The following is a 21,866-nucleotide window of genomic DNA, read 5'->3' as shown; positions in this document are numbered from 1 at the left end:
CGTGGCGGTCAAGTCTGCCTGTCTACATGCGCCTGGAGGCCCTGGCCCAGTCTCCAGAAATCTCACCCGATCAACGCCGGGTTACCTTTTACATGTACCTCTTTTACATGTACCTCTTTTGCATGTCAGCGCTTATTCTGAAAACACGAGCCTTACTCGCCACTCAAGGGGAGATGTCATCTTGCTCCAGGGATTCAGAGGCAGCATCGGCGATCCTCGAAGGGATCCACACAGCACGCAGTTTGGCTCGGCTTCTAGGACTGATATATGATGAGAAAATTCGTGGTTAAGAACTGTTGGTTAACCATGTAAGACAAAGCCTTTTCACATATCTGGTGATTCTGTTTTACGTCTTGCTCTGGGTCAAAACTATCCTTGTATCATGCTCATGCAATAATATAGCTACCAATGCTATGCGACATTCTTGGCATTGAACTACATTACGGTCAAGAGCTTCCTCGTTGGAGCCGCGCCACTATCTTCCGAAAGCAAGACATAGTCCTTTTAGACAAATGCATAGAAAGCTTCGCATTGTGTGCCACGAAAGATAGGATAGCACACTGCTTTCACATTCGGCTATGCAAATACCAGAACATCCTAGAAAGCACTTATAGGAATTACAGAAATGTGGTTTCACTATCTTTGAATCTTATTTTTATCTGCCGTACTGTCGAGAAGTGATGCAGTAGTAGTAAGACATAACACGCCGACTCATCCTCCTCTTGAAACGGTTTCATGTACTGTCTCGGTATAGTTCTGTAGATACATTTTATAATTCAACGTTTCATCGTATAGGTGACAGTGTAGGTTTTGTGACTTTGAAGATTAGAGAGATGGTGTCGTTTGAAATGCCTACTCAAATCACCAGAGGAATAAAGGGGTTTCATAAGATGTTCGATAGCCGGGCCAGAAGGTTAGAGGGTTGCAGTCCTTCCGACGCAGAGAACATCTATAGCTTCGCTCCTCCCGATTCTTCACAAAAGCGGAAGCGATTACCATGCCGATGTCATTGTTTACTTATATTTCCTCACTAGATATCTCATGATTAGAGGAGATGAGCTTTTATTAGCCTTTAATATCTTCCTTGTACGGAGCAATAACGGTTCTTAAACCAGGCAGTAGGCCATAATGGCCAGGATAGCATCGTTTCGGTGATAATACTCGTAGTCAAGTGTGTTAGCTATATGGGCCGTTAAGGCTTTAATCAAATGTTTTTGGGCGGGATATTATTTTTGTGTAGAGTGGGCACCTTGATCTGATGGCGATACTAGTAGGTTTTTAAACTTTTATCCAGCCAGTTACCACTCGACATCAACCACGGCTTGTTGCCATAACCAATCTTGCCGATACTCCTTCTTACGTTCTCGCCTCAATTTACTTATATGGTTGTGGGACATCTTTCTGTCACTAATTGACGGTACTGGAAATGGTCTATAGAGGACTCCGATGGGTTGTTATTGCTCCTGCGGCTTGCGCTTGTAGTACTCTAATTTCCTTTCACACCGGTGTCGTCGAGCTTAACAAAGCCAGAGGACTCACCAAGGAACTGCTCTGGATAGCTTGCCAATCATGGTGAGACAGCAAGCATCTGTGTGGGGATGCAGCTCTCCACCTTTCAGGAACAGGTAAGATAGGAGCAGGCTGTCACAGCACCACAAAGTCCGCCTGCTCTAGCTCCTTGCCCGTCAAGAGCATGGGCCGTCTTTGCATGAGGAAGGGCCAAAACAACGGGCTCTCCACGCTCTCCACGCTCTCCGCCATCTCCACCTCCTGTCCCATATTCCAGTGGCATATAGAGTCCTCAACGATCATAATGAGCAGAAATGAATTAAGGCTTCCAGCGGATGGCCTAATGACCTTCTCGTATTCCTCAAGGTTCAGAGCAGCGCCTGTGTCCACGTCGACACTAACGTTCCACTTCTTGGCTAGATAGCAGAGAATGTGGGGGGCTTGCGCGGCAATGTGGTGGCAAGGCGTCATTTCTGCGAGATTGGCGATGCCCTGCTTGAAGGTCTCGGAGACGTGAGAGTCGGTTCTCTCTGTCGTGTCCAATTCCTCCCTATGCACCGCTGCGGCCATAATGGTAAGGTGCATGATAGACGAGGCCAGCGCAAAATATGGCATGAAGGACGGCGCCCGCTTCAGCGAGTATAACCGCGAGTAGGACATGAGGAGGTCCTGGATAGCATTTGCAGCCTCTAAGCAGACGTCTCGCGGAGACACCTGGGACCCGATGATGCGTAGTTTGATGAAGGGCCGGAAAAGAAGCAGAATCGCAAAGTGGTAGTACATGCTATAGTGACGATTAGTAATTAAAACTACCTAAATGAGATACTTTTTCTTACTGGGCGAACAGCACCGCTGGGGAGAAGTTATGGCCGAGCCGCAGGACGTCAGGCATTGCATCGTACCAGCTGAGATACTCTGTGAAGGTGTTCAACAGACCCCGGGCTGTCAGGGACTTTCCAGGCGTGTGTATGAGGTACAGAGACTGGTGAACCAATTCACTTAGCTCGCAGAAACATTTATATACCGACCGCTCATTCGACTGCTGCTCGCATGGTAGCTGCAGTGTCACCCCTAGGCCGAGTCAGCAAGCTGATTGAACTTTTGTCATCGCTTATGCCGGCAGCTTACCATCGTCTGTGTAAGGAACCCAGAGTTTCGCCTCAATATCCTTTATAATAAGAGGCTTAGATGGCAGGTGTGGGAAACGGGAGCATTGCGGCAATGAGCCGGTAACCAGAGAATATACACTAAGTACATATCAGTTGTCAGCCTCCTGATTACGCGTTATTACTGTTCCGCAGGGTTACTCACTGATCCAGAGAAAATGCGCCCCAGAAAGTCGCCAATTTAACGGAAAGCTCATCCTGATCTCCCTCGTCGTGTGCATGATGCAGACCCATCTCAAAGGCCAGCTGTATACTCTGTCCCACGTAATACCGACTCTCAGAGTCCCGACCGCAGCTAGCTTCTCGAATCGACATTATCCCCAAAGCTTGAATTGTCGTTAACGAGTGGTGATCCGTCTCCTGGTCAAAGAGCCGCTGCGACTCCTTGAAGAAGTGGTCGCCTGCGGAGTGTGAGTCTTCAGAGTTGGCCCTGGTCATGGGGTGGGTGGAAAAGCGGCAGCCAAGGGCAAGCAAGGCGTTGACGAGTAAGGGCGAGCAGTATCTATGTCGCCCATCCCGGAAATCCCGGAGGAAATGCTCTTTGTTAAGAGACGCAAAAGTTGGGTACTCCCAGCAAAAGTACAAAGCTAGCAGATGCAGTACCAAATTGATGTCGTTGGTAATTGTGGTCCATGCCTCAGTGGGAGGCTTTGCTTCGGGGTTGTCTGAAGTAAAGAGAACTTGATCAAGCCCATGGAATTGGGGTAATCCATCAGGCATGTGGTCTGACAGCATGCTCTTGGTATAGGATAAAATTGGAGACTGCAACGGCCCTCGACGATCTTTCACAGACTCCGTAACTTTCACCTGAGAGTTACTTGTTATGGGCTTAGCCTGTACTAGAAGGTCGCCGTCTGTCACCTGCTGCATTATCCTGGCAACGTCGACATCGTCGCGAAGCCTGCGGAGGATAGCATTGGACTCTCGCTCTGACAGGCATCTCAGAAGGTGGCAGAACTGTTCATACATAGTGTTTTTCTCTTGCGCCTCACCGTACAGACGCTCTAGGACACGCGGATCTCGATCTGAAGCCTGATAATAGCAGTCGAGATCTCTATTAATGCAATCACTACATTTCGGACGTTCGCCGAAGCACTGCGCGGGAGATGAGGTGTTAGCGGATCAAACCTGTCAGATTCTCCAGGAGAAATACGGATATATCGAGCTCTGCGTACTTTGCCCTTTCGTTTCCGACACGGTTCGCAAGCGATCTTTGTGTGGTTGGTTCGAGGATGGAGACGAGACGGCAGTGATGGTCCCCGGTTGGAGCCAGAGCTAGTACCCTCAAGACCCGGAACTGGAGCTGGTAGAAGCCTACGAAACTCGGGGACATTTAAAGGCAAACCCTTGTCGCTGAGAGATGGACGTGGAGGCGAGGAACGCATTGTAAGTGTATAGCACTATTAAGTGCAAAAAGGGACTAGGTAGGAATTATACAACTAATTAAAGCGAACTGACGCGGTAATGACGAGGAAATGGAACAAATGTGATAAGCGTGGGATTTACCAACTCTTTTATAGGTGAGCGGCGTACACAATGTTCCGCATTAATAACGTTCCAGAACGAATAGCGAAGGGATAAAAACACCCATGCTGGCCAGAAAGGGATTATAGCAGCTTCCAGACTGAGGGGTTATAGTACATAAAGAATTAAGTCATTCTTGCATCACTAACGTAAACTAATACCGTAATGTGCTTTGAGAAAAGGGCAACCCATAGTAGGTTCGGCAGGCAAACAGTAGCAAAACGGCGCCCACTATCTCTTACCCCTTGAGCTCTTTAAAGAGCCCCATCATCTGTGACTACGCGGCACTTATCTTTTTCAAGTTCTGGAGCCGTGATCTCTTATGACTATAAGTCATGTGCGCAACTCCTATACTCTTGAACCTATATTTTATGCTTATGTCGGCGTTTCGTGGTTCACAAGGCCCTCAGGTATGTGGCATGATGTTGACTACCGTGAATTATACCGCATGGGATGAACGCTGAGCCTTGTAGGAATATACCTATGTCCACGTTGATGGATACGGCAGCTTGCTTTTATCAGAAGCTGTAAGTTGCTTTGACCCTGATGTCATGCTACTGTCGTTAACAGCCATGACCGCATTCAAGGAATCTATATCCTCTTATGGACAGCCTGTCGACGAAGAGTAAAACCATTAACTAAGCAGGCAATGTCTGAAGACTTGGAGCTTCAAATGTACGTCGTTACTCTGTCTTAAGCATCATTGCCACACTTGTAAACATCCCCCATCTAACCTCCTAATAGAACCGATCCCTCTAGCCGACTCCCTGACAAGTCTACCAACATGCCACACCGCGAGGTGTACCTTATACTTGTCTTTGCCATATTGGACCGCCCTGTTGGACAGAGTATTTCGTGCGGTCGCTTGCTGCTGCACAAGAGGGGCCGGCCTCGGGCGTGGTAGACATGCCACAGGTCATGGTGTAGTGGGTGGCGGGGATGGACGTGAAGGGGAAGGAGGGATAATATTATTCGACGTCGGTCTACGAATGGTTCGAGGTTCTATAGGCATATAGGCCTATCCGCAAATAATACCAATACTGACGCATTCGCCGACGACGAAGTTCACCAAGGATTATGCGGGAGCATCGATTGTATTAATCGTGGAGTCCTTAAGCACCGTATCTACGAACCGTTCCATCAAATCTTTTATCGAAGCCAGTATCGCGGGTAGATCGGTCGTAAGATCGCAGATGTGCTATACCTCCAGGCATCGTTTCAGCTCGAGCTTGTCAATGTTGTCGGCGGATGCGATAAGTCATAAGTCGAAGAAAGGGGGCCGCTGATTTCGAAGGCGGCAAACAAACGGTGGATCGTATTCTTTGGTTAGGCCAGGAGGAGAGGGTTGCAACTGGAGATAAGTATCATCGTTTTGGCATCGCGAGAGCGTTCGCGTTTCACGAAAGGAACGGCGCCGCAAAGGGTGAGTGAACAAGATACTGCGCACTCCATCGCGAACAGTACATTGACGCCGAGACGGGTTCAAGCGCGCTCCGGCAAAGTCATCGGGACGCAATTCCACCAAGAAGGCAAAAGCGAAAACAAAAGCAGCAGCAGAAGTTCACGAGAATACAAAAAAGCGTGGCAGTATCAACGAGGCTGCAGCGACAAATCTTTCGTCTCCGCATTTTAAAAATAACGCCCACACCAGAAAAGTCCAGGAGAGGAATCGAATTGCATCCAATAAGTTCCGCATCAGGAAGCAAGAAGACGAGAGAAAACTCAAGTCTGCCGAAAAGGACATAGAGCAGATTAACCGCGACTTGCCAACCTGTGCGACAGACCTAACTCTTCAGGTCTATAACCTCAAGATGAAGCTCCTTCAGCACACCGACTGCGACTGCGCCCTTATCCAGGAGTACATCGCTAACGAAGCCCATCGCTATATCCAAGACCTAGGAGACAAAAAGCAATGCCAGCAACCCTAATAACCTAAGCATTACTACAATTGAATGGAATACTGGAGAAAACAGTAGTTATGCGATTTGCAGACACGATGACAATCTTTAACGAAGGATACAAATTAACACGATGACGAATATTTTATTATTACAATGGTTAAACAATCAGGAGGATGTCAGGAAGAGAATGGCATCGGGAAGCATCTATTCGATCTTGGGGATCTCAGAAAATAACCTAAGGAAAAGGCCCTTGGAGGTTTTTATTTTTATTTTTGGCAAGTATATGTAGATGCTCTTCTGTTTACTTCCCGCTGGGAGACTTTGTCAACAGAGGTTTCCGTGCGTACTGAACCGTTACCTGGGTCACTCCTTCCTCGTAAACCGTGGATATCTGGTAATATTCCAACCGTATCGTAGGGTTGGCATTTTCCCGCCCATCCTTCAGGATCTTGCAAGGGAGGCCAGGTCTGACGTCTCTCTCCTGTCAGTACCATATCAGCCAGATGTTGTGACTGTCCGAATCTGCGGGTTGTGGTTGTACACAGCGCGTGCCACCAGCCCCCATTCCGGGCTTTACAGAGGCTTGCAGGTCCTAGGCACGGTCTAGGGCGTCAGGGCAGTAGGGCCGTGTTGATGGGCCAACGACCAGGTGAGGAGATGGCCAGCCTAACCCTCGGAGAGAAACATCAGAGGCGTTGGCGAACTTGGGATCAAGTTGCGCTTTTCTCTATATTCCACGATCTACATCAAGGCAAAGATCCTGGTGGCATGGCTCAGGGGTTTTGACAGTCAGCCACCAAGCGACTGCAAACGTGGCACAGACACACCTTATCCATCTCATCCAGATCTCAGTGAGGATCCACCAACAGCATCACTAGGAGATAATCCAAAGAACAACCACGAACCCAGGATTAAAGGATGCCACACGATCACAAAATCTTCACTGGAAATAAGCCATGGTGTGATAATGCCACAGCTATGGTGTGTGCTTGGTTGTTCCCCGTTGCAGTAATCCCTCGTCTAGGCCTGTCTTGTACGTTTCTAAATCCTGATCTGGTAAGCTTTAACCTTATGGAGTTTCTTCAGTCTCTTCCTAGATCATGTAAAACTTCGGGTGTATCAGTGACGTAGGACCCAGGCAGTCATAGATGGGACTCTCCATGTGTGCCTCTGCTTTGCTGCGGCACAACGGACTGGTTTAGTTGAGGCAGATATGATACGTCAATTCGGTTCATGTAATCAATGGTGTAAAAATATGGTGCAATATCGCGGTATGTGAGGATCATCCTGTGACCACCATGACATCATCCTTATTGTATAAACAACCGCTGCAAGGGGTGCCCCTTACCTGATCATGAGGGACATAATGAGTAAATTACACGTTGACTTTATCTGTAAGCTTCTTTAAGGGTTTATCTAGGAGACTAGATCATTATTTCAGTTAAGCAGCTGGAGGCCGTAACTTTGCATGTATTTTAATGCCGCAACCGCCATTACGAACGTCATTATGCCAAACGAAACTTCCAATTTCTCAGATCCTTCGACCTTGTCAACACGCGAATCAAGTCAGGGGACTAATCTCCGACCTTTACTCCCGGCTCCGCACCCTCATCTCGTAGGGACCCATCCCGAGTATCGAACAGCTCCCTTAGTACGAAGAGGAGCTCCTACATCTTTAGCTTGCGAGTCCTGTCGACAACGGAAAATTAAGGTACATCACTACTAAACTCGATCTACTAACCTTAGGAAGTAGCCCATCTCTTCGAGGTTCATTTAAACGTGCGCTGAATGGTTTGCATAGTGCAACGGTGCTCGGCCGACATGTTTTCAGTGTCACGCAAAGCATATCGATTGTGTTTACCGGCAAACACCTGAGGGTAATTTTAGAGAGAGGTTAGAAGCGCTTCAAGTGTCGCATCCTGCTGCCGTTGTCTATCGTGCTATACAAACTCGGTCAGAGGCCGAAGCCCACGAGATTGTCCGTCGCATTCGAGCCGGTGCTGATGCCGAGACCATTGCGCGCCAACTCAGCACAGCCGATCTCCTTCTCCAAGTTCAACTGGAACCCGAAACTAGATATCGCTATCAGTTTCTTTACTCACGTCTGATGCCCTCATACTTGCAAACTCCGACGAACCCTTTCATTCGCTCCTTGATTTACGAATGGAATGATAAAGATGAGGCCGGCAAAGTCAGTGTCCCCGCGCCGTCGGAATCTGAAGAAGAGTATAAAGCCCAGTACTTCAGGCCGGTTCATGCAGCCTCTATTGTCGATCCTAGAATGGATGAGATTGTTCCGTCCAAGTGGACTACCGTTAACGCTGACGATGACCTGATGAGAACATTCATACGTGCCTACTTTCTTTACGAATACGATTGGTTCACCTTTTTTCATAAGGATTACTTCTTGGACGATATGCTGGCTGGATCTAGCACTTTTTCTTCTCCAATTCTTGTCAACGCCATCCTAGCGGTCGGATGTGTAAGTCGTTATGAATCTCGTGAGAGGTTACAAATCCCCTAGCTTCTCTTAAAATTTGTACTTACCGTTCTCTCTGTCAGCACTGCCAAAATTACCCCTCGCAACCAGCAGAGTTCTGGAATCCAAATAGTCTTGGCTATAAATTTCTTGCTGAGGCCAAAAGGCTATGGGCTGTCGAAGAATCCTGTGAGAGAAGGTTGACGACTCTACAAGCTGCTCTCATCATCAATACCGTTGTAAACATGTTCGGTATAGATAAACTGGCCTCAGCGTATCTAGTCCAGGCTATCGATATTGCTCATGGGTTGGGGCTGTTCGAGCCGACAACATATATAATGCACAAGAAATTACGCCACTCCTACAATCTTACGGCTTGGTCACTCTTTCATTGGCAGTGGTATGAAACATAAACCCTAACATTTCCAATGTGGTGCTTCAGTTTGCTAATGAAATGTAGTACGCTAAGCTTTCAGTTCCAGACAGCACCGCTGTTGCGAACTCCACCCCAAAGTCCGTTGCCCGATCCGGACCTCAATCCCGACTGGTATGGCGAAAGTTGGCTCAAGTATCCCTCGGCTTCGGTATTAGTGCCAATGCAGTACCGCTATACTTTCAAGGCCAGGGTCGAATTCAGCCTCATCCTCAACGCGGCCATGCTTCAGGCTTCAACAAATGAAAGCGACAATCAAGCAGTTCGAAGCGGGGCAGGAAGAATCATTGAGGCAGTAGAGAAGCTAGAAGCATGGTACTGCACATTGCCAGGCCCGTTGTTGCCGTCACATATCGTCTTTCCATCACAACTCAAGTTACAGTAAGTATACCGTTCATCTTGTATGGGGCGGTGATACACCTCCGCTTCACCATTGCATCAAGAATAAATTAGACTAATAATCAGCCAAAGCCTCCATTACTACTATGTCCTCATCCAACTTTAAGAAATCCTAACATCATATGGCAATAGCGGCTCACCGCCACTTCTGCTTGATCAAGACGAGCTCCAGAAATCCCTTGCCAAGTACAGAGCCTACTTTGAGACCATTCTGCGCATCCACTATTTCCGCCATAGCTTCGAATACGGCAACATGATGCTGGTCCAGTTTCTCGCCATGCTTGCCTTCCTGGCTCTTACCAAGCTCGATTCCCTCATGGCGCGAGATTCCTCCGAGCCAGAAGTGTCTAGTATGGATGTGGGGGATACAGATCCCAGAGCCGCCAAGGCCACACTATTCATCGCGCAGAAAGGTCTCAGCGATCAGGGTAGGGGCTATTACGTGCCGAAAAGATTACTTGAAGAAGTCCTCACTCGCATGATGCCTAGCGACTCAAACGTACTACAGAGTATCATAACTATTCAGCAAGAAGAGCCGGAAGTGACTGAAGAGCGCAAGTTACGTATGGAGAGGCATTGTCCGCCAGATATCATACGTATAGCGAACGATCCGGACCGGCAGCCGCATGATAACTGGATACGTCGGTTTGCAAAGTTGACGGTTGATGAGGAATCTGGTAGCTCAACTTTGGGCATCATACCTGGATGTAAGGATGGCTAGGTCAGGTAGAAGGACTAGAAAGGAGTTGCTCTAACTCAAGACTTTGACTGTATAAGGTGCTTGTTCTCTGTCGTCTCGTCTGGGCATCCTCAATTCGAGTAAAGGCTGAAGCATTTGCGTCAGGGTTAAGCGGACATCGCCGCTGCCTAGTCAAAACGTGAGATTCAACACAGACTCACATCGCATCGAGTATACCGTGCGGAAGCCTAGTATATATTACGAAAGATTTTCGAGTTTCCAAAGAGGCGTCAGATCATAATTGTCTCAGCCTTCTGTGTCATTGCGCAGGACCTTTCGTTTCTATGCTTCTATCTGAGATATATAGTCGGGGAAAAAGCTTTTTATATTACCTTCTCAACTTATACCTTGCTTGACTTTCTTTATAACGTACTCCACAAGCGAGTGTCACATACAAGTGAGTGTCACAAAAATCTCGACCTCCTTCAGATAAATCGCAATAAAACCACAACAGACTATCTAATCAATTGATTTTAATTGCTATGCTCCTCTCCAGAGGCCTCAATACCATCCTGACACGTCCTTGCGTTATGTCCAGTTGTCCTGCATCTCCCACAGCGCCGAACCCTCGGTCGCGCCGAACTTCCTTGACCACCACTTCTCGATAATTCAGCCGCTACCTGGGTATCTACATCCATCTGATCAATTAGATCCCTACCTTCCTCTATAGTTAGTACCCCTCCATTCTGTAGGCGGGTTCTTTTTCCCCTGCGCCGCCGGCTAAGTATCTCATTCGCCTGTCGAAGATCCTGGACTTCAGCCCTTAATAAAGCCATCTCATACATTACTGCCTTTGTTCCTTTGGATAGAGACTTAAGTGCTTCTAAAATTGACTCTGGGGAGCTACTGTGGTGTCCCCTGATTCGCCTTTCGAGGTATTCGGATTGAAATTCAGCCTCGCGGACTGTCTTTGGAGTCTTTGAAGTCCAAGGTTGAGCCTGGCTAGCCTCCTCCTCAGCCGGCGTTGGAGTCCGTAGCTGCACATCAAGTTTTGATACCACACTTTCTGAATCGAAAGGAATAAGCCCAGCTCCCTTGAAACCTCCTTTGATATTCTTCTCGGTCATAGTGGCCCGAAAAGCGGCATAAAAGGCCGGGAGGAACTCAGTCTTAGAAATATGTGTTATAGACCTTCTGATCAGTTGCTCTATTTCTCGACCATATGCCTTCTTAAGCGGCCCAAAGCACCCAACGTCAAGAGGCTGAAGAAGATGAGAAGAATGAGGTGGCATACAGAGCGTAATGATATTATTCTCCTCACAATATATCTCAAAGTCGGTCGAGTGGTGACTTTCGTGCCCATCGAGGATCAGAAGACGATAACGACCAACTGATCGGTTAATTGTGCATCGGTCAAAGTGCTTTAGCCACTTGAGACCCGTCTCGTTATCCTTCCAGCCATTTTGGGTCGTGGCGATAGTCCAATCGCCCGGGAGGTTGCTTTCCCGGTACCAATTGCGAAGGTGATATTGGCCTGCAACTACGATAAACGGCTGGACCGCCCAGCCTTCCGCATTGATCGCTTAGATGACTGTAACCCATTCCCGATTTCCAGGTTCGACTGATTTCGGTCTTCCATGCCTCTCCGCCCGTGTGACAACTATACCGCTTGAAATCATGCCCATCATAAAGCCGGTCTCATCAAAGCTATAGATATCATCTGATCGGATACCATACTTCGCGATTGTATTCTGTACGAGCCTGAACCAATTGCGAATAATAGTCGGATCTTCACATTTGGCCCTCTGATAGTCATATCTCCGCTGAAAACATGTCTTAAGCTCTGGTTGTCGCTTGACGAAGTTTGAAGCCCAATTGATACCAATAGGTGATGCATCACGATCAGCAAGCAGTCGATTCGCCATTTCTTCAACACCACGCAGCCGCGGGGGGAATCCTCGCGAATCTAGGTCGAGAATATACTGAACTATGATCTGTTCCTCCAGATCAGATAGTTTCCGCGACTTGGGGATAATATCGCGTCGAGACTGGGAACCTTTATGCCGGCGATGTAGGGTACGGTAGTGAACATTGTAGATCTCTGCGGCGCGTCGGATACTTAGTTTTGGGTCATTTTTAAGGGCCTGAAGAGCTAGAAGGATTCTAGCTTCTTTATTGTCTGGCGGCATGCTAGGTGGTTGAGAAGCAATTGATCAGATAGAAAGTGAGGTGTATGAGGGATTTTTGTGACACTCACTTGTATGTGACACTCGCTTGTGGAGTACGTTAGCGCATTGTGCATGTTGGCTGCCTTATCTATGCCTTTCCTAGAGCATCAACTACGTACGAAGCCGACAGCACCCGCCACAGCAGGCTTAACCGATAACGTTGGGCATCCCTCGCTGTCTCGGAGCTTCTTCTCCGCCCTTAGCTCGGCGCTGGTTGACGATCTGCTCCCCTCACCAAATGACAAGTCGCTTTCTCTGCCTCTGAAAACCTACACGAGCCCGCCTACACAATGGCCGAGGGTCTCCTTCCCATTGTAAACCCTAATCGGATGAACGAGGAGATGATGGATACCTACAGCGACGTATCTAATCTTCCACTTTGGAACCAGTGGTGGGCTGCAGGCAAAACTGCTTTCTCCAGCCCGCCCCAGGTCCCCGCCGCTGAGATTCCCTACGCCCAGGACGAATTGAAATTACAAGACTTCGTGCCCAACTGCGCTATCAGCTACTCTACTGTTCAGTATGGCTCTATCCCCGCCCAACACTACCCGTCACCGACCTCCCAATCCTGCCGTAGCAACTCGCCAGTGTCGCCCGGCTCTACCTCATCGCACCTCGAACTGCGGAAACGAAAGCGCAACACCACCGAATATCCGACTGCCAAGTCATCTGGACGATGCTCTTCCAAGAATGAAACCAAGCCAAAATCAAAGGAGACGGGCAAGACGTCAAAAACCCACCGCAAGTCCCAGAAAACCGAGTCTGCCCTGATCACCCCCTCGCCCGAGGAGGAAACCGATGGCTACACCTGTCGAGACAAAGAGAGAAACCGTGTCGCGTCTAACAAACTCCGTGCAAAGAAGAGAGAAAACGCCAAGAAGCTCAAATCCGAAGCGGAGGACATGGAGCGCATCAACCGCCACCTGTCGAGCTGCGTGGCAGACCTGACGCTAGAGGTCTACGACCTCAAGACGCGGCTCCTACAACACACCGACTGCGACTGTTCTCGGATCCAGAAATACATTGTTGACGAGGCGCACCGCTACATATCAAGACTCGGGGCAGGATCAGCAACCTCCTTTGCAGCACTAGACTTAGTGGAGGGGAAACCTGGTTCTATATGATACTCAAGATAACCAACGACTAAATGAATTGATCACATACCGGTAACGATGAACCCATCATTATCGCGGTATTTCATTCTTTAAAAAATAGAAATAAAAATATCTTGATGAAGAAAAACAATGCCCAGGAAGGAAGAGGCATTTTAGGCTTGGGCAAATTGTTCCGAGATCCACGTATAGGAAATGCAGGCGTTCGGTTGCAGACTATGGCATCAACGTCCTAGACCTCTTCTCCTGTGAGGACCCTGTGAACGTGGGCCTCAGCTCCTGACAAAGTCTTGGCATTCGAAGAAGTCTTTCGGAAAGAGTTTGCTCTTCCCCCCCGCCAGCGGCACCATATCACGGAGCAATGAGATGTGGGCAAATTGTGGTAGCACACAGCAACCCCAAAGGAGAACGGCTCTTGCGCTCATCGAAAAGACTTCAGGGTTGCGAGGAGATGATCGGATTGGCAAAAAAAAAAAAAAAAAAAAAAAAAAAAGTGTTGAGTCAGACAGCTACATATAGCCGTTGACTCTTGACTGTTGACCCGCTGTCAAACGTCGACAGCCTGGTTTGAGCCACAAGGTGTTTCTCAAGCATACAACGACGCCATCCGTCTGGGCATTGCAAGATTAACTTCAAGACTACTCCGTCTCTCTCGATCTTAGCCTGCTGTCGCGGAGACCCTTAGAGCCGCCAGAACAGGGACCCTGTTGGCGAAACGGAGCATCTCCGGCTACGAGTCACATATTCGCGAAAAGCCACAGAGTCACAACAGCCTATAGGTTCAGAGAGTGCGTGTCTGTTGTCTAGTCCACGTCTTATCGCAACCTGGTGCAGTATCGAGAGTTGGGGGCTGAGGCACTTAAATTATGTTAACAGCGCCTGCTACTTGCGCCTCCCAAGCTTGCGGAATGTAGATAGAGTGACGCAGTAACCTTTGCCTTCATCCCGTCATCATATCTAACCACAGTCCAAAGGATTAAGCGCATATCTGTCTAGCATTGAACACTTATCATGTTCTCCTCAGAGTAGTTGGGTGAGGTATTTTGTTACATCAGTAGAGGCTTATCACATATGAACGTTATACATTAAAGCAGTAGCTTCATGATCGAGCCAGGCTTACTCACACCTCCCTTTACCTGCCTTTCAGACCTCAAATTCCGAGGTTTCGACGTTAATAATGTCTTGCCTATGGATAGTAAAATGGTCGTCTCTACATGAACATCCTCAAGGACTACTATATTTTTATGGCACAATTCACTGGAAGGAGGAATGACCGAGCTTACTCATGCCATCGCCAGCATTGCGATCTCTAAGATCGACAATCTTAATGGCGTCAGGAAAGGTGGCCCCTGGTAGAAACTTGAACTGGTGAAGAAATTTCTCGTTTGCTTCATTGACGGTTATAAAAGCCACTTGCCTCGCTTGCAATCAAGTCAGTCTCAAATTCAAGAGAGAATCCGAATATAAATGTTATCGGAGACAGTTTGGTTGCAAGATCAAAGAAAGAAGTCTTTGCACGTTATAGTGGCCAGGTGAAGCTTTTGTACAGTGCGGCTAAAGCTTTTCCTCTACCTCCAAGCAATTTGCGCTGTATATTTACAGTATAAGAGAAATCGCCGCCACAGTTGAGAACACAGAATTACTACGCAGGGCTCGTGAGCGAAAAGGAGTAGTCCCTGCTTGTTTCCGCAAATACCAATCCATAAAGGTTACAACCGTACGCCATCCGATGCCATTCTTACCTTTCAATACTTCATTTATGCCAATTCAAATGCTACAGCCTCTCGTTCTTCTTCGCAATTTGTCTTCTTTGCCTCTCATTTCTTCGGCCGCAGCCAGTCCACCATGCCCTCTGGCCAATACACCCTGTTATTCGGCCCTCCCATACCAAAGTCCTCTGCGCTCACAATCCTTTCCGGAATCCCGATGTCGTTATCTGTGTCGCCGTTGACTCCATTGGTCTTCTTTTTGCCTTTCTTTGCCTCCTTCTTGACTGGTTTTCGTAGTTCGTCCTCTCGTTCATACGGCACAATATCGTTGAAGCTATCCCAGCCCGGGAGCTTAAATGTCCGCATAAGTTCGAAGACGGCCTGCTCCTTATCGTTGGCTTCAATCATGAGGTCCATGTCAGGGTCGCACGGTGGAAGCGTCTTGACCCGGGCGGAATGCTTGCGACGCTCTCGGGGGGAGACGGCGCTGGCAGTCTGTTCGTTGTAATGCATCTTTTGTGTGATCCTCTTCCTTGTCCAAGTCTTCTTGATACGGTCGTATAGCCCTATGATATCTTTGGTGCCTTCCCGTAGACATGGGTCAAAGATGATGTTGTGATGGTGATAGTCTAATACTAGGGGAATATTGAGTTCCTCGCAGATGGGAAGCAGGTCATGGACGCTCCATGCCACATCGTCATTCTCCAGTACTAATCTTCGTTTGACGCTGTCGGACAGTTTGGCGTAATTTTCTCGGAATCGATTCAAGGTCGCCTCCTTACCTCCGTAGACTCCACCCATGTGCAAGACCATCACTGCATCTCTGTCCATCTGTTCAGGCAGCTTAAGCAAGCTAAGCATTTCGTCATGGTAGTCAAGGTCGCGGACAGAAGAGGCTACTACCTCCTTCCTGGGGCTTCCGATCTGTGTAAACTGTCCAGGATGCATCGTGAGTCGGTGCCCAAGCTCTGCCGCCACTTTGCCAGCTTCGGCCAAGACGTCAGCCGCGAACGGAGCCAGATTATATCCGTATTCTTCGTGGCTCGCGAAAGGAAACACCCCGCTGCTGAGCCTCATAAAGTTGATGCCATATTTGTGATTCCACTGAATCATCTTGATAATGTCGCGCGCGTTAGCCAATCCCAGCTCTTGTACATACTTTTGGCCTCGCTTGAGGATAGACGCCAGTGGACATGTTCTTGATGAGAAGACAGGAGGGTTTGTATTGCGCAAGTACGTGTTTAAGCAGGCCTAAGAAGAGTTTAGTCATATAACAGCTCCCCAATTAGGCTTGAGGGGTTGGGTGGCAACATTTTGCCTCAAGAGAATGCACTCACATAACCTAGCCGCCCCGACCACGGTAGGGGGAGCCTATCGCTGTTGACAGGGGGAGGTCTGTTTGCGACTTGATAGAGACCCTCGTTATACTCGATGCCGATACTACCGGCCATGGCAAGCTCCGCCTCATGCCCGCCCAACGGAGCTCTTTCTAGGCGGTCCGCCTTCTTCATGCGGGTTGTTGGTAGGATTTCTTTCTCTGGAGAGTGAATTTTGGACCGGATATCTGATGTGACGTTGTCGTCTTCCTCGACATGAAGATCTGAGGCTTCGACTGCGAGACGCTCTTTCCTAGCGGCATTCTGCAGCTTATATTCCATCTTACTTAGTTCGCGCATGGCTTCCTCAGCACTCTCATCAATGTCCCCGATAATTTTTGTCTTCCGGCTACTTGTTTGGTCGTTAGGAGAGTTTACATCGACGGTGCTGCCAATACCCATATTGTCCGAGGATTGCTCGTTGGTCGTGGTAGAATTAGTAGCGACATCCTTCAGTCTTCGACTGCTTCGTCTGGGGGGGCCAGGCTGTTCCGGCGCAGGTAGCGGCAGATGAGATCCGGCTCTTTTTCGTTTTGATGCCATAGCCAAGATCCCTTTCTGTGCTGATGCTTTGGCAAGCAGGCAAAGAAGGTGGTAATGGCGGAGGCGAGAGGATGGAATTGCACAAGGCAACGCAAGACGGGCTGTTGGTAAACTGTGATGGCAATATAATAGCGAGAAAGTAGATTGCCAGGATTATGGCCGGGCGCTGAAGTTACGGGGGTTTGAGGTTGATAACATGATTAGAGGTGTAATACGGTATGCATATTTCTCTGTATCTCTATGAGCCTCAAACCTCAAGGTGCTAGCCGGAGGAACTGGCCCGAAGAACCAATAATGTACGTCATGTCTTGCATAGCATTGGGTGACATTGGTATAATGATAGGGTAGATAGGGCTGTACAAGGGAGGTTAATGGCGACTTGGAGGAAGTCTTGTGGCGTATTGAATGTGGGAGGGGGGGAAGCCCCGCTATAACCTAGCGTGGTCGTTGGCAGCTGGCAATAGGTGGTCGGAGCTGCCAAATAGCCTACAAGCGATCGACCGCATTTCGTCACCGTTGCGTCGGTTGATGGCGATGAAATCATCGCGGCTTCGAGTGAAATAGCTGGGTCGTCGATCCTGGCTAGATAATCAGTATCTCTTTGAGCGGTACAAGGCAACACTCATGTCACTATGTCACTAGCCCCACCTTGCTTACTAACCCCGCTAGTACCTGCGGGGTACGTGAAGTTCTCGTCAGACAGCTGCTTGATTTTTCACCACCAAATTCATCAAAAACCTCACACAAATAATCCCTAGCCTGTCGCAATTGAAACGATGAGCTCTTCAAAGGTACAAGATAGCATAGATGACCACAGCTTTGATACCCCGCCTTTGAGGGCAGCTAATGACCCCACCGGCGTGCCTAATTTTCCGCCCGAAGAGGGCCGCGGTGATGATTTTCAACCTTTCAACCTAGAATATCGTGATTTCAAGATCAACCCTCTGCCCAAGGAAGCACTTGAATTATTCCAGCTTTTTATACCTATTTCCCTTGTACAGTCATGGGTCAAATACACTAACAGCTGGGTCGCTCACCTGCTTGAAAATGCCGTTATTGACAACTGGAATACCCCCCTTTCCGAACACTCACGCATCCTCAAATGGGAAGGCATCTCCACCGCAACGGCTTATATATGGCTTGGAGTCGTTATTTACCTAGGGATTTATAGGGAAATAACGATAAAGGACCATTGGAAGGCACCTAGCCTAGGAGATCAGCGCCCTCTTCACTCAATCATCAAGTTCATGCCGTTATTAAAGTTCGAGCTGATCAACAGGTATTTCCGTACTTTTGACTACACCAAAGTCGATGTGAGAGATGAGGGTGATCTTCCAAAGACCTTCCAAGTGGCTGAAGAGTGGTCTGGCCTTATACAGAAGGTGTCAAACGAGCTCTATCTTCCAGGGACTAATCTGACTGTAGATGAGTGCATGGTCCCTTTTACAGGCAGATCAAAAGAGACAACGCTCGTCAAGGGAAAGCCTACGCCGGTAGGCTTCAAAGTCTGGGTTATCGCCCAACAGGGCTTCTTTCTACGGTGGCTTTGGCACATGAAGTCATCACCATATACCGCTGTTATCGTCGACCTACCTACGCTGAAGCCGGTTGGCAAGAAGGGAAAGCTACGGACCGAGATCCCTCTCAGCAATACACAGAGCGTCGTGGTTCACCTAGTAAAAAGGCTGCATCCTCAGACATATCACGTCTTCACAGATAACCTCTTCTCGTCACCGCAGCTCTTCCGCCTTCTTCGGCAGCTTGGCTTTGGAGCCACAGGCACGGCACGCCCTAACTGCGGTATTAGCACCGAGATGAAGCGGATAAAAGAGACCGGAAAAGCTCCTAACGGCACGCCTTTGAGGTATAACGAGGTCATATTGATCCCGACGCAAGATAAAAAGGTATAGACGACTTTTAGCTGTATTTCCCTTACTAATTTGTCCCTTTTTATTCCCTCTAGGTCATCCAAATCGCTTGGAAGGATAGCGGCGTGGTGCTCTTCATTTCAACTGTGCACAGTGGCGCCCCTCACGAGCGCATACTAAAAAAGAGGAAGCTGCCGGCTAAGAGAGGCACGAAGATAGAGGCACAACAGCTGCAGCGGATTTTCAACGGGGATAGCTTCAAGATAATCTCTATTCCTACTGTTGCCGCTCAGTATAATGATGAAATGAATCACGTTGACCGCGGTGATCAGATAAGGCCCTATACAACGTACGAGCACCGATTCCGGCGCGGTCCTTGGCAGGCGCTGCTTTGGAATTTCCTCCTCGAAGTCGCACTTGCGAATAGCTTCATTTTGCAGAAGAAGACCCGGCACCCTCGTTGGAAGCCCTATAGCACGCTACGAGCTTGGAAGGAGTGCATTTACAACGCCATTTTCAACCGGTATGCCGCTGAAGGCAGCACAAGGAAGAGAAACCGGTCAGGGAAGGAAGAAGACACTGAAGATACTGAATCACGGCAAAAACACCTAGAAAGAGATATCAACCATGTCTATAGAGGGTCAATTTCAGCCTGCCTAGCCTGTAAGGGCTACCGGCAAGGGCAGCCTCGACCCTTCAAAAAAAGGAAGGAAAAAGGAGGCTATCTTGAGCCGATATCAGGAAATCAGAGGTGCCGGAAGACTAGGTACGGTTGCAAAGTATGTGATGTAGCAATTTGTAACAATGCTGACTGTTGGTACCTCTATCACACGCCAATTTAGGTGTGGGTGGAATGTACCGATCATCGCGATCATTTTGATTGGCCCCCGACCCCGGTCGTGACCCCTCTGTTGCCTTGTACCGCTCAAAGAGATAAGTTATACTGTAATCTGATAAGACAGACTTTTTATCTATGCTCCTGATTGGGTACTCTGGACAGGCCACCCTTGTCGACTGAAGAATACCAATTCCAGAGTCTACAGTTAGATTTCATATGTAATTGTACCTATGGCATTTAACTAAAAGGAAAAGCATTCTATTATTATCCTAGAGTTACGTTTCACCAACTGACAAGTTTTTGTAGAGATTGGATCGCTCGTTACAGTTAAACTATAGTCCGTCGGTTACCCCAGATTTAGTTCGTCGGCTGCCCCATGTCATGCTAGCGCCGTTTCATTTCTCACCAAAAATAATTCGTCGGTTGTCAAACGACGCGGGGCATAACAATTGGGTATAGAGTTGTCTAACGTAAAACAAATGAACTCTACGTAGAATTGATTTTGGTATGGAGCACTGGGTGAAAGCAGCTACCATGGCCCAAAAGACGTCGAATGCCAATGAAAGAATCACGACTTTAGGTTTTCGGTCAAGCTGCATAAGCAGCCCTTCCATCATTAGCCACCATAATTAGTCAGTTCGGCTCACCGCCGTACCGACCGATGGTTTCCAGCGACACTGGATCCATGGCATGTGACGGTCCGCCTTCTTTTAGATGCCAGAAGCATTCTTCTCCAGAAGGTAATATTAGTATTTGCCAAAATTCGAGTTATAGATTTAACTAAATTAGAGTCCGTAAAAGGGTTGCGATATACCCCGAACAGGCTTTTTCTAGCCGTTATTTCGGCCAGGAATCTATCAATTCTAATATAGCACTGCTTATAGACTACATGGTCATCTTTAATGCGAATGGCAGTGATATTTCCATCTCCGTCGAAATAAATATCATCTTCAAAGAGGGGCGGGACTCAATAATGTAATTGCACTCGGTAAAAGGCCCCATTAATTTCTGGGAAATTACAGTATTGAGCAGTTGCGCCTTCCGCTCCAAAACAACATGGCTCTTTGTAAAGGGGCCATCTGGGTACATGGCTCTACCTCACAAGCAGACGTTTTGTCAGAGTCTGGCCGCCTTATGGGTGGGTAAGCAATTTCTGACTTGGCGAATGAAGTACTTAGAAGTACCGCTGCTGCCTGGAAGTTCGGGACCCGAATCTGGGGAAGTGGAAACAAGCTGACAGTGCGAGCCGCAAGTACTGTCGCCGAGCTCGGTCAGGTAAGTACGCTAAATTGCGGGCTACTGATCATGTGCGAGAGTGTACACAGTGTGCGCATATACTTATAGTGATAAATGGGATGTTTTTTGATCTACAAGGGTTATTGTAGAAGAGGAAGGTGCAAGTGCTCCACTTCAAGGTCAAAGATGTCCCCTTCTACGCAAAATGGTTTATTAGGCCCACTGAAGGTACCCGTAGTAAGATATTCCACTTAGTCGCTGGCCGGCTTCCCGTCGACATATCCGCCATCCACAAGAAGAGCCACGTCAAAGATATAAGCCATTATAACTTTGAACTCAGATTGGAAATAGAAGAATAGTCTAATAATCAATATAGGGCAAAGTATTCAACACGAAACATAAGGTGCACTCTCAGATAAGCTGGCAATCTTTGGTTACTTGTCTGTGGAAAATAGCTGCATACATGGTTAACGGTTTAGGAAGCGATTGCCACGAGTTCCTGACCCGCTGTGAGGGGGAGTTCGATCGGAAGTATGTCGTCGATGGCCCCCTCATTTTTGACAGACCTTTCGGCAAATGTCTCCTCCGCAAGAATACTATGGCATGAGCCGGCTGGCATGGCTAAGTGGACGGTAGACAATACCATAAATTAACCAGAAAATCTGGGATCGATAGAGACCCTCCCATATACCTCTCAGCCTAGTTACTAAAGAGCTAGGTTCAAATATCCTGACACCCATCTTATTGATAAACAGAACGAGTGGTGAGAAGTGTGATGAATTCTAATTGCTACTCCGGACTATAAGAGTCTCTCTCACTGCTTGCTGTTATACTCACCAATGTGTTCTTAGTCGCACTCTCGTAGA

At 48.1% G+C, this 21,866-nt stretch overlaps 6 protein-coding genes across 6 annotated transcripts; 4 read left to right on the top strand and 2 right to left on the bottom strand.

Annotated features, from left to right (window-relative positions):
- Window positions 1-1,644: 1,644 nt before the first annotated feature.
- B0J16DRAFT_276927 (fungal-specific transcription factor domain-containing protein) lies at window positions 1,645-3,395 on the bottom strand (the record flags this gene model as incomplete). Its single annotated transcript, XM_046123777.1, has 5 exons — window positions 1,645-2,293; window positions 2,346-2,424; window positions 2,509-2,580; window positions 2,638-2,756; window positions 2,821-3,395. 5 exons carry the CDS (start codon window positions 3,393-3,395, stop codon window positions 1,645-1,647), a joined length of 1,494 nt encoding a protein of 497 aa, XP_045977404.1.
- A 1,139-nt stretch (window positions 3,396-4,534) lies between these two features.
- On the top strand, window positions 4,535-4,841 carry B0J16DRAFT_276821 (uncharacterized protein; the record flags this gene model as incomplete). The annotated part of the gene is made up of 3 exons (XM_046123773.1): window positions 4,535-4,633; window positions 4,665-4,726; window positions 4,787-4,841. 3 exons carry the CDS (start codon window positions 4,535-4,537, stop codon window positions 4,839-4,841), a joined length of 216 nt encoding a protein of 71 aa, XP_045977403.1.
- An 842-nt stretch (window positions 4,842-5,683) lies between these two features.
- On the top strand, window positions 5,684-6,127 carry B0J16DRAFT_276959 (uncharacterized protein; the record flags this gene model as incomplete). Its single annotated transcript, XM_046123779.1, has 1 exon — window positions 5,684-6,127. A coding segment is annotated over one exon (444 nt), but the record flags the coding sequence as incomplete, so codon positions are not given.
- Window positions 6,128-7,607: 1,480 nt separating this feature from the next.
- On the top strand, window positions 7,608-10,132 carry B0J16DRAFT_406796 (uncharacterized protein; the record flags this gene model as incomplete). The annotated part of the gene is made up of 5 exons (XM_046132988.1): window positions 7,608-7,811; window positions 7,902-8,582; window positions 8,663-8,979; window positions 9,040-9,393; window positions 9,544-10,132. 5 exons carry the CDS (start codon window positions 7,608-7,610, stop codon window positions 10,130-10,132), a joined length of 2,145 nt encoding a protein of 714 aa, XP_045977401.1.
- A 2,316-nt stretch (window positions 10,133-12,448) lies between these two features.
- On the top strand, window positions 12,449-13,921 carry B0J16DRAFT_351571 (uncharacterized protein). The gene has a single exon (XM_046129198.1). The coding sequence runs from the start codon at window positions 12,609-12,611 to the stop codon at window positions 13,440-13,442; it is 834 nt and encodes a 277-aa protein (XP_045977400.1). The 5' UTR covers window positions 12,449-12,608; the 3' UTR covers window positions 13,443-13,921.
- Window positions 13,922-15,000: 1,079 nt separating this feature from the next.
- On the bottom strand, window positions 15,001-17,183 carry B0J16DRAFT_201134 (UV-endonuclease UvdE-domain-containing protein). Its single transcript, XM_046122969.1, has 2 exons — window positions 16,477-17,183; window positions 15,001-16,390 (listed from the first exon to the last, which is right to left on the bottom strand). Exons 1-2 carry the CDS (start codon window positions 17,056-17,058, stop codon window positions 15,248-15,250), a joined length of 1,725 nt encoding a protein of 574 aa, XP_045977399.1. The 5' UTR covers window positions 17,059-17,183; the 3' UTR covers window positions 15,001-15,247.
- Between the last annotated feature and the right edge of the window lie 4,683 nt (window positions 17,184-21,866).

This window comes from Fusarium flagelliforme (genome assembly GCF_020744385.1).
Source record: "Fusarium flagelliforme strain FIESC 12 MPI-CAGE-AA-0113 chromosome Unknown B0J16scaffold_9, whole genome shotgun sequence".
NCBI classification, from domain to species: domain Eukaryota; kingdom Fungi; phylum Ascomycota; class Sordariomycetes; order Hypocreales; family Nectriaceae; genus Fusarium; species Fusarium flagelliforme.
The sequence above is the reverse complement of the archived record's forward strand: the minus strand, read 5'-3'. Positions and strand labels throughout refer to the sequence as shown.

Coding starts and splice junctions, on each gene's coding strand:
- B0J16DRAFT_351571 (XM_046129198.1), top strand. CDS start 12,609: ATGGCCGAGGGTCTCCTTCCCATTGTAAACCCTAATCGGATGAACGAG.
- B0J16DRAFT_201134 (XM_046122969.1), bottom strand. CDS start 17,058: ATGGCATCAAAACGAAAAAGAGCCGGATCTCATCTGCCGCTACCTGCG. Junction 16,391..16,476: donor GGTCGGGGCGGCTAGGTTAT/GTGAGTGCATTC, acceptor AACTCTTCTTAG/GCCTGCTTAAACACGTACTT.